The sequence below is a fragment of the Heterocephalus glaber genome, unplaced genomic scaffold, assembly GCF_053883595.1.
Source record: "Heterocephalus glaber isolate CG9 unplaced genomic scaffold, H.glaber_assembly_v1.0 deba00000331, whole genome shotgun sequence".
Taxonomy (NCBI): Eukaryota; Metazoa; Chordata; class Mammalia; order Rodentia; family Bathyergidae; genus Heterocephalus; species Heterocephalus glaber.
This window is the reverse complement of record NW_028258142.1, coordinates 28,948,791-28,963,176: the sequence shown is the minus strand read 5'-3', so window position 1 is coordinate 28,963,176 and position 14,386 is coordinate 28,948,791. Positions and strand designations below refer to the sequence as shown.

The following is a 14,386-nucleotide window of genomic DNA, read 5'->3' as shown; positions in this document are numbered from 1 at the left end:
GAACATACTCAAGACTGGAGTGCTTGCAGAGAAATGAGACACATCATTTCCTGGAAAATGGAACAATTATGCTTCTCTCCAATGGCTGGAAACTCCAGGCAAAGGTGGCTCAACCCCAAGAAGGGTACTAGCCTATTCTACTGGTATGGGCACAGTTTGTTTGTTTTATAACTTCAACATTCTTTGGATCCTCTCAACCTGTTCCTTTATCTTAGGATCAGGGTCCTGCTCTTTCTCAATTAAGTCAAGTTATGGACTTTTAGTGTTCCTGAGGAATTTTGGGTGTGATGAATCTGGTAGAAAAGGAGCCTAAAATTAATCAAAAGAATGTGAAAGGGATAGCCTTGGGTAACTTTGACTGGGTCTTGGACTTTGCAGTCTTCTTAAAAGTACAATTTTTTAATTATGATTTGTCTTGTCTCCTTTCTACCTATCTTTTATTTCTTCTTTTGTACCTCAAAATGACCAAATAAAATAAAGTTCTCAAAAAGAAAGATGCATACTCTCACACATACACACACACAATAAACCAAATAGATCACCACATGACTCCTTAGCAACTTAGATGCTGGAAAATGATAAAACAATGCTTCTCATTTCTTTAGAATTTTTTTTTTGTGAACTAGAATTATTTGAGCATCCAAATTACTGACCACACATAAAGAAAAAATAATTTTTGATACAGAAAGACTTAGAAATTACATCTCAAACACTTCCTAGAAAATTACTTGCAACTTCCACCAAGGAGCCAAGAAAAAAGCCATTGACTAGAAACCCAGTGAGATCGACATGCGGTCTGAAGTTCATCACACAAATATCCTGAAATTTTGTATTTATTCGTCATGAGGTTTTGCATTCCTTTTTGTATTTTAAAACATCATAGCATTTCCAAAGCTACTTCTTTCTTAAATAGAGTTTTTGGCACTTCATTAGCTTTTGGGACCACAGCTCAGCCACACCGGCCTCATCTCAGTCCTTTCCTTGACTAGTACCTGAGTTCCCTGTGGCTGCTACAACAAGTTGGGTAGTATAAAACAACAGAAATGTATTCCTTTTGAAGTTCTGGAGGCCAGAAGTCCAAAATGAAGGTACCAGTGGGCTCACATTCCCTCCAGAGGCTGTAGAGGAAAATCTATTCTTTGCTTTTCCAGTTTCTGTTGGATCCAGGTGTGCATTGTCTTATAGCTGCATCACTGTATGTATTAGTGTCCAAGGTCACATTGTGTTCTCCTCTTCTGGGTATCTTCTTCTTTCAAGGTCTATCTCAATACTGCTATCTCCCTCATAAGAAACTTACTATTGGATTTAGGGCCAACATGCATAATCCAGAATCATCTCATCTCTACAATTACATCTACAAAGACTTTTTTTTTTTTAAATAAGGTAACATTTATAAGTTCTGAGGATTAGACTGTTAAAATTTTTTTTTTCTGCTCGGGGAGTCAGATAACCTTCAGCCCACTGAAAATAGTGAACAGGGGCTGCCCAGTGAGAAAGTAAGAGGAGACAGTAAAGGGCACCTGGGTGGCTGACATTCAGATTAACCAGGTCTTTCTGGAGCAGAGGAAGATCAAAAAGGCAGAGCCCCAGGAAAAAGAGACTTTGCAAATTTGATGGGATGTTTAAAGGAACAAATGATATTTAGTAACAAATTGTTTTTTTTTTCTTTTGGTAGGGGGGATCAAACTCATGCCCTTGGGAGGCAGGTGTGGTGCCACTGTGAGCTAAATCCCCGGCCCACAAATTTCTTTTTAAAACGAAGAAATCTACTTGCCTAGAAAAACTGCTAAAAGCTAGATCAAAAAGTAAAATTAATTTTGTATACTAGACAAATTATTTACATAATTCTAACATGTAAATAGTACAGTATTTATTATCCTGACCTTTCTGAATGCAACTATAGCAAGAGCAAGATCTTTTTCCGTCTATTCTGAAAAGGTAACAGTATCTATGGAAGAAGTTAGATGGGTAAAAAAGGAAAGGGAGCTAAAAACCAAGCATAAGGAGAGTTAATAGCTTCTTCTTAGTGAATATAAAATAAAGAAGTATTATCTGTTGTTGATAGAAGGAGGAATAAAAAGGTGAAAGTATTACTTAAAAATTCAAATGGTTGCCAGTACAGATAATACAAATAGCAATGTACAGGACAAACAAAATAACACTGAGTTAAATCCTCATTCGTCATACTAATAAGTCAATAAATAATGTTAAAGTTGGCAGATCAAGAACCAAACACTATTTAAATATATGCAAGAAACCACAAATAGAGGTTTGAAGACAGTTGCACATAATGTTCTTTTCTTTAGTGCTTTAAACATGTGGATTAATATATCAGTAATAATAATAAAAGAATCTGTAACATTTTCTTTGATTTTGTGGCTTGATAAATGCCTTTTAAAGAATCTTGGATTGTACTATAAAAATTATTTATTTTAATCTTTTATTGCCTATTGCACTATTTCTTAAACTCTGTGGACTATTAAATTATATTTCCAGACATTGCCTGATACTTAGTAAGATGCAAAGAAATGAATATAAAGTATATATCAAGTAGAAACACAACATTTAAATTGGACTCAATAGACACAAACATTCTCTGTCAAATCATAAAAATTTTAAAAATTTCTTTCAGTGTATGTACTTGCCATATTGGAGACTGGAACAATTGTGAGAGACATAATCAGAGCGATGTCCTAGTTCTTTTTTGTTTGTTTCTTTTTTTTTTTTCTTTGTTTCATTTGTTTAGATTCTTTCTTTCTAATTTTTAATTACCTCAAAGTGTTTTTATTGTGTTCTAAAAGCTTTATAGTTTAACTGTCCACTCTTAAGCATCAGGTACATATCACTGACGAATATTTTTGGGAGGTAAGGTTTCAATTTTTTTTCCCCTATTAATATCTATTTTTTCCTTTGCCCATCAATTGACAGGAGCATCCATTCCCACTGATCTTGAGTCTCACAAGATCTATTAAAGATTCATTAATGTCTGGCCTATTTTAAGACTTAGCATTCTGTACAAGTAGCATGGCATTTTGATAACAATAGCATTAAAAACAATTGTGTTTTAATGTATATCTTCCTACCTTGTCTTTTTTCAAGTGTGTTTTGGCTTTGGTTAGCACTTGGCCTTTACATAAAGTTTTAGTTGATTTTGACCGATTTCCTAACAAATATATTTTGACCTTATTGCAATCTTATTGGAATTAGATTAATTATTTACTCTGGAGAAAGGGACTGACATCTTTCCAGTTCTGGGATGTCCAAATATATCAGGGTTCCTTGCTAGAGGAGCAGACGATATATATGGGATTTACAAGGTAAGCTTACAGTGATGGCCTGCAGGGTCCACTGTGGAGGAATGCAATAGAACTATCTGTGCACTGGAGAGCCAGAGCATCCAGACAAAAGTCAAAGGATTGGAGCACATTGCAAGGTCCTGTGTCAGTTCACATTGGGAAGCTGAAAAGTCTGTGCTGGAATCCTGGAGACTGAATACAAACACAAGAACAAAGATCAGGACTGCTCCAAAGAAGCGGAAGGGACACTTGCTTTTTTCTTTCCTTTTCTATTCCATCAAGGCTAAAAGCCTGTTGGATGGTGTCACCCAAATCCAGCACGGGGCTTCCCTCTTCAGTAAGTCAATCATCTAGGCACAGGCAGAACTGTGCTGAACCAATCCACTAGGTGTTTCTTATTCATGTTGACACCACAACTATCACACTGATCTATGAAAGAAAATATTCAATTTGGTCTTTTAAAACTTTGTTTTGAAGTACTATTCACCATAGAGGTCTTTCATATCTTTCTGAGTATTTCTCTCCAGTACATCATATTTATTATTATCTGTACTTTAAATTGTATTTTTTCTGTTCATCATTTCAATACATGTAGTAGATAGATAAATAGATAAAATGCAGGAAAGTAACTCAGTTCTTTTTAATTCTAACTTCATATTCTTTGGATTTAATAATTTGAAAATAAATTAAAGATTATCTTATTAAAAATCATTATGAATCCATGTTTGTTAGACAAAGTCTTTTAAGACCCATGCGCCTTTAGAGATGTAAGAAAGAATAAATAATAGATTTTCCTCACCCACAGCAAAGTTTATAACCAAGATCCATATAACAAATACACACTAATGAAGAAAAAGTATGTAAATTTATTTAATATATGTTTTACCCGACATGGGGTCATCAAACAGGGAGAGCTCTGTACTTTTGCTCAGATTTTATGAAGAACAGACAGAAGTGTGGAAATATGATTAGAGGAGATGAGGATTTGATGTAATGGGAAAAAAAAAACTGGAAGGAACTTAGTATGTATAGCCTGTTTGTTCAGATTCTTCTTTGTGTGCCTGCAAGATACCTCTTCTTCCGGTTATAGGGCAGGACAAATATCACATGGAGGTCTGCAGGGTAGAAAAGAGGGAAAAGATTTTCTGTTGTTTCCTCAGTTTCCAAGGTGGTATATTTTGGGTAGCATTCTTGAAGCCCATCGTAGGGAAATATAAGGAGAGAAGAAGCCCTATGCTGTGGAAATTTGGGATTGCCAGGAAAATGTGAGAGCTGACACAAAAGAAAAGCATGGCAAGTATATTTAATATAAAAGTTTTACATGATAGGAGCTTTGAGAAATTAAAAGCCAAGGAAGTGTATTTATTTTTTGCTTAGGTTTCATCAGGAATAGATGGCCATGTACAGTATAGTTGGACAAAACTATATAATCTAATGGCAATAGACCAAAGGGAGAAATGTAGCAAGGATTATCTCTATTCAGATTCTTCTGGGGTCTATGTTTACCATCCCTTCCTCCCAGCATGGGATAGAACCTCTTTGCTTTGACCTGTCTTCAGTCCAGGTAGAACAGAGAGTTTCTTTATGGCTAGCTCTCACACAGAAAGGTGAGGGAAGTTTACAGTCCTCCGATTTCTGAGGCCCTCCCAGTCTCCTTAAGTTCACAATATATTGGGCTTGTGTTTACTGAGTTTCAACAGGAACTACCAAACATTGCTATCTAACATGGATGTCACAGCAGAAAATGTTATAGTCAATGTCTTTTGAATACCACTTCTGTACAGGGGTTATAGGAACCATTGTGAGAGCTCCCTCCCTTGGAATAGCTAACAGTATAGTAGGATGGCTAGAAGAAAGATGCTCTAACAACACTGTATTTATACAGAAGCCACCAATCTTAGTCCACAAATCACTTTGTCCTCTAGGTGCCAGTGTTTTTTTTTCTTCTTTATTGATCATCTTTTTAAAACAGTGTGGAAATTTTATTTCATTTATCTCTCATGAAGTTTAATAAATAGCTACAGAAGTCTTTGAGCAGAAGACTTTGTCACTATGTGAAATATAGTATTCACTGAATGCCTTGAAGGCATTAAATTTATGGATTCTTTTCTTTTTTTTCAAAATGCTCATTCTAAAGCTGATATCGTTCTCAAGAATTTTTATGTGACAAGAGTAAAGAAGTCTTACATTACTTTGTTTTTTAAGCACTACCAGTAGATATTTTAAAGTCTGAAAGTTTAAACAGAGTTGCTTAGTTAAATAAAATAATTTCTTTATTACTGATTGAATATCCAAGGAGAAATCTCAGCAACAAGAAACAATGTATGACTTTTTAAAAAAGGAAACAACTTCTGAAAGATGAAAAGACCATTTTCCCACGAAGACAGTTGAGTGGAACTAGGAAACAGTCTCTTCAGTTAATGCTGTTTTAGAGCTAAGCACAAAGGTGCTTCCTAAACAAAAGGATCTTTACAAAGGAGGGTGCACTTCAGAGAGAATCTTTTCAAAGGGCCCCGATTTAGTTCAATGGGTTCCCTCAAATGCAATGCATTTTAAAGTTCTCAAAATGAAAGGTACTCTCTCTAGGCCACCAGGGAGGACAGTGTTAGTTTTATTGTGATATCTTTGGTAACATAGGTTGGTCTATTGCCTCTTTTTCAAACTACTAGCTTTTATGACTTAGGAGGTTCCAGTATTAGAAATCAGGTGAGGAAATTTGAGCTTCTCTTTCTTGCTTTTTCTTTCCTCTCATCTCCCATATTTCTCTTAACAGCCCTACTATAGAGAGTGAGAGATATATTACTGTGTATTGTTTAAATTGTTCATTATTGTTAATCTTTTACTGTGCCTAATTAATAAACTTTATCACAGGTATGTATGCATAGGTAAATATCTTATACATATATTCCCACATATACATAGGTATGTATACCATGTATGTATGTACACATGCACACATACAAATTTTGCATACATACACGCACACGCACACACACATACACACACATGTATATGGTTCAGCCCTACCCGGGGAGCCTTAGACCACATATCCTGTGGATAAGGGGACTACTGTCTCCAGTCCCCTGGGATCTTGGCCTTTCTCCTTGTGTATCTTCCCTGTACATTCTCTGCTATAGTTCACTGTTTGCCAAACTCTCTGCTTGTGACTTACTGGACCTGGATCAATTGCTCTTTCCTGCTCAGCTTTACTTGAACATCACTTCCTCCTTCCAAGTTACCAGAGGAGATAAACAAACATTTGTGGAGTTTTGATTTTTATCCCCAATACTCTACTTAAAGAGATATAAGTTTCAGAAGAAAATTCATTCCCCACTGTGGTCCTCCTATAAACAATTTAATTTTAAAAGTGGACATTACACCTGGAGGAATCAGGTGGGAGATTTGCAGTGGAAGGTAAACCACCACTATTTTATTGTATCGCATAACCTGTTGAAAGGCTTGAAATGTCTTTGGACAGATGGTGCCCTGTTAGATTCAAGGAAACTACAAAGAAGACACACTGATTCCCAATGTGCCAAATGTTTCAAAAAATATGTTCTATGTCACAGTAAAAAACAGACCTACACCACCAGTACTTTCAGAGAAAAAATAGGGTTTAGAGTCTATTTAAGTAAAGAACTAAACAATTATGCAAGAAATTCAATTTATATAGGCTGTCAATGTGAATGATTTGGATATTTCTACTTGTTCCTTTTTTAGAGAGTGGATTTAGAGTGGATTTTTAAACTCTTTAAGTACCATAAGAATATGTTTAGCCAGAATCCAAAAAAATTTGTTTTTATTCTGCTACTATTTTTACAACAAAGAGAAAATCAAAATACGTAAAACTGCTATCACTTCTCACTGGACATCCTAGTTTAAGTCGCAATGTGCACAGCATATATAACAAAGATTAGTCTTACTAATGTGATTGGAGGCTTGTAAAGATCTTATAATTCTTTCTGAGTCCTTATGAAACTTTAGCTGTGCATATGTTCATTTTGAGTGAGTTTTGCTGTATTTTCTGTAAGTCACCATATTGTTCAAAAGATGCTCTTGGTATAAGCATCTTGGAGGCATTTGGTAAATGGTCACTGAACTAGAGTTCACAGTCTGACTCCTGTGAATGCAAGACCTCACTGAGATTTTGTAAAGATGATCCTTCCCTGTGCCTTATGGGGCAACACACAGAGGCATGTGTGCCCTATTGACTAAGTGGGGCCCATGAAGAGGATGAAGCCTGAGGAGTAGGTAGTCTGGGCCCACCTGGTAGCTAAGGCGCGCAGATTGTAAGTGGCCCAGGAGTGAGCAATCACTTCAGGTTTGATTTCCCACCTGGTTGAAGGTCTTGCTGTTATAAATATCACCCATCCTGCTCGCCATCTTGGGCAGGCTGTTAAGGCCCGCAGGTGTGTGCGCATGGCCCAGTGCAGGTACTTCGACAGCGCGTGCTGCTTCGGACTCTGGGTGAGGTCTAGGCCCTGGTCTGCCCGATATTGTAAGCTGCACTCTTGCACCCAGGACTGTCCAGCTGGTGTTCGATGCCCACACTGCAGTAAGTGAACTCGCAGAGGGTCCGCTGCTCCTTCTGCTCCATTTTCTTGTTGGCATTTTGGAAAAACTACTTATTTAACTGACTTACTATCAAGCCTTGTCAAGACTGACATCAAAGCAGAGAAAAAGATTTGGCAAACTGTTTTGTCTTAGCTGGAATAGGTAGCAGACTAGGCTTCCTGATCCAGGCAGACTAGAGAGGAAATAGAGTCAGTGGTGGCATCCTTTACAGGAAATCCCAATTGTCTGGCTGGAAAAGATAGTCCAAAAGGAAATCCAGCTTCCTTCTAAGCTGGAAGGAAGCCATTTTAATTAGCTAAGAATGTTGTGTAGGAGTGTGTTTGTGTGTGTGTGTGTGTGTGTGTGTGTGTGTCCGTGTCCTTAAGGTTTTTTAGCCTAGGGAAAAACCTAAAGAGAGTAAGGGAAAAGATTAAAGAAAGGCAGAACAAATTGTATTTAGAGCTATTCTCTAAATACACAGATAAAAATTTTTGAAATTTTGAAATAGAACAGAAATTATTCTCAGAAATTTATACTACATATCCTTGTATTGTGACCTTTATTGAGGAGATTTGATCACTACCAAAACTATGCATGAATTTACTGATGCCTCCCTTTGAAGAACCCAAGCAGATGCACTTTAGATGGGCCCAGGCGGGCGAGAGAAGGGTGGAAGGAACGTCTGAGTGGAGAAAATGTAAAATAAGCGGCTCGGTGTCTAGTGTCTTTAATTCCTGTAAATTCTTATGTAACAAGCTCAGTATGAGAAATAAAGCTATTCCATTAGCTGAAAAAATAGGTATTTCTAAAGTTCTTGAAATCAGAAGTCAGCTTCTCTCCTTTATCTTCAGCAGAGCACAGGCCTACTTCTGCTGTTTGTATGTAGTTTACGGTGCTGCAGTGTTAAAACTGCATCAGGTTGAGGTGGTTTGAGATTTTGAAATTTTTGGAGTAATATACACCTCGCTTCACAAAAAAAATCAGAAACATGATAAACGGTAAAATAACATTTTTGCTGTATTGGGTGATGTATTTTTACTCTTAGGCATCCATGTAACAAAAGAAGGAGGAAAATGAAAAGTCAAAGAAAAAAGTCATATGATTTGCTCAATATTGCACAGCTGTTAATTGATCAGATTTTGAGCTCTAGTCAATTTCATATGGTGGCTTGTTCTTATAAACTTCAGAGGCTGTATCCACAGGTTTCAGCACTTTTACCCCGAACACCTGGAATTAACCCAATTTAAGAGTATTAGAAGCCAGTTGGCACTACTGATCAGTATTGGAGAAGCAGTTTCAAATGCCCTAGTGCCCTCATGCTAGGATGAGTATTGTCAGGAGTGCAGTATAATATTCATTTTCTAACAAGTGACAGGAAAAAAATAGTCCAAGTTATTAATTCAGCTTGATTTCTGATACTGTTAATAATTACCAATATAATAAATAATGCCTAAAATAATTGAATGAATTATAGAATTAATGGCCACTACGGATAATGTCAAGGTTAGAATTGACAATAGATTGAATTCTAATCATTCTTCAGATAATTTCCCTTTTTCCTTTGGGAGCTTCAGGAGGGCAGGAATGGTGTTCATTTTGAGTCATTTATGACTGAAAAATTTTAAGACAGTAATTGTCAACAAACTTTAGGAACTGTTAAATTAGTTTAAGAAATTTTCCTGGATTTCAATATTATTATGATAAACAATAATAGTATTCACTGTGTTATAGTATTCCATGCATTAATAAAAGTTCTTGTTGCAATGTTCCTGATGAGAAAAGATATTCATGGGTTCTATGCATAATGAACCTTCAGAACAATTTGTTTTAAAAGTCTAAGTACTCCCCAGCCAGTATTGTCATTGAAATGCCTGTGCAATGAATGCAATATGGCATACAGTGTTTTAAATAGAAGTTATTACGTGAAATGTGTTCCAATATTTTGATGTATTGGGGTGTTCTTTAAGGAGAATGATAGGGTAAAAGAGATAGTGTTCTGCTTTTCTAATAATAAATACTAAGAGGTGTTCTACAAAGTGACATTCCCAGTAAGATTTGAGCCGCATCTTATCTTTGCAAAGGGTGATTTATTTCATTGACTCAAAGTATCATTTCTAGGATGTAAAGGTAAATATGACAGTGATAATGTGTTTGACAGTACATAGATTGCTGTCCTTCTTGGTCCAAAGTGGTGCTGATGGTGTGATTAGATGCAGATATGAATATATTTGAATGAAATATATGTATTTTCAACTCCAAACAGATGTTGCATATATTTTTATGGATCAATGACTGGTCTTAAATAGAAAAATGCATACTATGCTAACAAATCACATTGTTTTCAAAAGCATATCTTGTTCCTGAGAGATACGTAAATAAAGAAAAACACCAGAGCTTTTTTTGTCTCGTGTATCAGTTAACTATTGCTTCACAGCAAACCATCTTGGAATGCTTGGCTTTAATTAACAATTATTTATTTCATCCATGACTCAGTGGCTCAACTAGGTGATTCTTCTAGGCTGGATCAGCTGCACTGGTCTCATGTACCTATGATCAGCTCTCATTTTGGCAGAGGTGGCCTGCTTATAATGACCTTGGCTGAAAAGATGGGGGCCTTTCTCCAGGTGGTTTCGTCCTTTGCATGTTAGCTTGGGATTGTTCCCATGCAGTTCCCTGAGACATGTTTCAGGATGAGAGTCCAACAGTATGAGATTTTTCTTTTGAGTCCTTGGCTGGAACTCACAGTGTAGCTTCTGGTACTTTCTACTAGTCAAAAGCCATCACAAAGCTAGCCAAGATTTAAGGAGTAGAGAAGTGCACTTCTCCTTCTGAGAGGGAAAGAAGCTACAAGATTTTCAGGTTATCATAGCAAATACTGCAATTGTCAAACCAGCCTCCTCAAGAAGTGATACTTTTAGACAACATGTATAGAGTACTCAGCATGCCAGACACTGTGCTAATAATGCTTTGTAAGGATTTATTCAATTTTCCTAATAACAATGTAAGCTAGATATTATTTTTCCTCACTAAAGCGATTGACTCACAGAAAAGTTGGCTGTTCTGTAAGATCAAAAATTCTTTAAAGGGAGATTTTCCTGGTCAGATAAAGGTGGTAAATACAAGATTAAATGATGTTTAAGAGTCCATCTATCCATTCTTTATGTTATTTTGAATATAGTAATGACCTTTATGATTCTTACAGAAGTGTAGGTTGTAAGGCACGTTTTCCAAATTTGGAACCAAGGAATCATTTTATGGAACATCATCCATTAATAGCTTACATGGCAGTGGAATTCTATAGAACTCAGCTTGCAACAGGCTGTAATATTGAATTTAGTCTTTGAATTGGAAGCCAAATCACCTTGATTTTATAGGAAATGTACTTCTTTCACTGAGAATATGAAGATTCCTCCTTAGTTTGTTTATCTGTACAAGAAAAAATATCCACTAGATATGTAAAAATTAATGTAAGATAGATAAAATTAATATCAGACAGAACTTATAATCATCTCCATGTGTTTGAACCAAGTTTATTTGTATTGCAATGTTCTCTTTATTTTTTTAACTAACCCCCTCTTCTTTTTATATTGACTTCCCTGTGAGCAGTAACCCAGGGTTAACTGTGCTGACAGTTGGCAAATAGTACTATAGCATGGCAATAACAAACTGAGTGAAAATTATACCTGTGTCAAATTGCTTCTGAATCATTTACCTCAAAATAGTCAAATTAAGAAGACCACCCTTGAGCCATACAAATGAGGCAGTAGCTTGTGGAAAGTTATCAGTAGTTCTTTGATGTTCAGTATCTACTATTTAGTATTGCTATTGCCAAAGTAGCAGCTTGGGGGAGGAGAGCTAGCATCAAAATTAGGCTGTATCTGAGAATCTAAGTGCATGAGGAGAGGAGGTAAGATCTTAGCATGCAAAGCTTCACTTAAAATAAGAGTGTCTGCATCTCTGTGTTTGTGTTTGTATACACATAATTTGTCAATTTCCTTTAGAGACCTGAAACATTCATTCAATCCACATACTCATTGACTTCTCCAGGAATTTGTAAAAGAATAGGTAATGGCCTAGTGTTAACTAAGTACATGTCGATATTTAACCCTAAAGAACAAAATGAAATATATACATATATTCTTATTTTTATAGATGGACTGGGATATTGACAGAGATAAAGTGAATTAGTAATGGTCATCCACAGAGTTGGGAATCAGACTTAAACTTGAATCTGTTCACCTAGAAAACCTACAACTTAAGAAGTGGGTGGAATAATAAACAGAAATAGAGTGTGTTCATTATGTAGGTTGCTGAACTACCTTGTGTGTATGTCTGTGATGGAGTTACCGGAGTCCCTGGTTGACAGGCACTGAACAGTGGCTGTAATGTCGGTTCTTACCTTCCAGCATGTGTGGGCGCAATGCTTCCTGGGTGAGGAGGCTTTTGTGGGAGGGATAATTGATGGGCGGTTCAAGGAGATTGTGTTGCTGAGAGGAACAGAGCAGAGTCCGCTCACTTGAACCCGTAAATAGCCCATGCACATTACTTGAAGGAACTCTTACAGAACTCTAAAAAGCTGAGAAATCTGCTAGGAGACTACCTCAATGGGGCCTGAGTTTAAGAGAAAATATTAAAAGCTTTTATTTCATAAAAAAAAATAATAATTGCTCCATATTTTAGCCTGTAGGTAAGGTGGAGTTGGAAGTTGTTTGAGTAAAACTCAAGCCCAGCAGCAGTCAAAGCTGGGTAGAGTCAGAGCCAGCCCAAGGCAAGTGGGCAGCCCAGGTGGAGATTTGGGATCACCATAAAAAATGTGAGAAGTGAGAAAGGCACATTGGAGGGCATCAGTTTCCTTATAGAATGAGCGGGGGCAAGTTACATAGAAATTACCATGATTGTACCCATGCCGCTTAGCTCAATTTGCTGTTAAACACTGACGCACACATACCTAATGATACCACTGAAATTGCTTGCACTTCAGTATGCTTGAAAGCTAAACAAAGTAGAATGGACACCTACTTATTTTCCCACACAGAAGAAGAGACCAAACTTCACATTCTAGGAAGATGGGATATTAGAGCTAAAACAGAGTAGCTAATTAAATTAATAGAGCCCAAGTTCCACTGGACCACATGTTTAGCAGGTAGTAGGCCTTAACACCCAAAGACCATGAATATGCTATTCTCTCTCTCTCTCTCTCTCCATTTTGCCAATACGGAGCAGGCCCATTTCCATATAATCGACTTGCTTTAAGTGTATCCCAAATCTTTCTACACCAATTTTTAAAAAAAATTGTTTTCAGAGGGATGAGGTAGAATTTCAAGGTTTGGTACTGGGATAAGAGTAGAAATACTGTGGTGTCTAACAACTCTTTGCAATTTTCATTTGGTGTTTTTATTAGTGATTTGAAAGAAAGACAGTGCCTGTGAAGACAGTGCCACCATATTGTATACCTTCAGGCAGCAGAATTTATATCTGATATTACTTGAATCTCATCTAAGCACAGCCTGCACAGCAACCTTGGTTGAAAAGGAGGAATGGTAATTGACACTTCTTATATTTCCAAAATATCACAAGAACCATAACCAAAATTTATGTATTTACATCTCACGACATGTCAGATTCTTTTATTTAATATTCTTTATTGCATTTAGTGCATACAACTTCAAAAGTTAGTATTTCAGTTTTACATAGGGGGATATTAAGGCTGGAAGGCAGCTACATTCACCCCTAGGTGTAGTGAGTGCAGACATAAGGCTGGGAGAACAGCATAACCAGGCCAAGGTCATCACATTTGTAAGTGGCAGTTGGCCCATGATTTAAACTCAGGCCAGGTATGGCCAAAAGCCTTTGTTTTCTTTATTGAAATAAATTACTTCCCACTTAACAAAATACACTCCTATGAATTGTCTGATTTAATCCTTACATCTTCTCAATGGGACTAGAAGAAGCAGAGGTTGAAAGACAAGAATAATTAGAATCAGAGAAGTTTGGTAAATTCTCTGAAGTTTACCTAGTTATAAGTTCTTTAGTCAAAATTTCCTATCTATTTTTTAAGTTACAGTCTGATGTTTCTTCCTATTCATATTTCTCCCTTGACAATAGATAGAATACATTAGCTTATTTTTTATCACCATAGAATTCTTCTAGTCTACCTTCTGTTAATAAGTGAATGTGCCATTTTAAGCAAGTTCATAGCCTTTGAGTCTTCACATCTCAAGTAGGGATGTTAATACCAGCTGCCTTACTATTGCAGAGTTTATATTTGAATGTACATGAACATATCTAGCCAAATATTCAGCTCTGTGCATAATTTTTTGCCTACCTCTGTCTTGTTCAGCTCAAATGTGATAGCTTCAGGACAAAATAAAGCTCAACTTATGTAACACGTAAAAAAAAGTGTTATCTTAACAGCTGGCACCAAAATTTATCTTAGGAAGGGAACTTTATTTGTTCAAATATCTTAATAAATGATTGTGAAGGTATAACTCTGAGGGCATAGATGCCAGCAGGAGAGCCAGCTATAAAAAGAAAAG

General features: G+C 36.5%; 1 protein-coding gene across 8 annotated transcripts in view; it reads left to right on the top strand.

Annotated features, from left to right (window-relative positions):
* The window catches only part of Dcc (DCC netrin 1 receptor), a 1,202,110-nt gene that overhangs the window by 429,581 nt on the left and 758,143 nt on the right, over positions 1 to 14,386 (top strand). Inside the window, exon 1 of one of the 8 annotated variants that reach the window (XM_021236638.2) lies at positions 7,040 to 7,851. The exons of the other annotated variants lie outside the window; for them this stretch is intronic. Within the exon in view, the coding sequence (XP_021092297.1) occupies positions 7,716 to 7,851 (136 nt within the window). The 5' untranslated portion in view covers positions 7,040 to 7,715. Of the gene's footprint in view, positions 1 to 7,039; positions 7,852 to 14,386 lie in introns of those variants that run through there. 8 annotated transcript variants of the gene reach the window in all.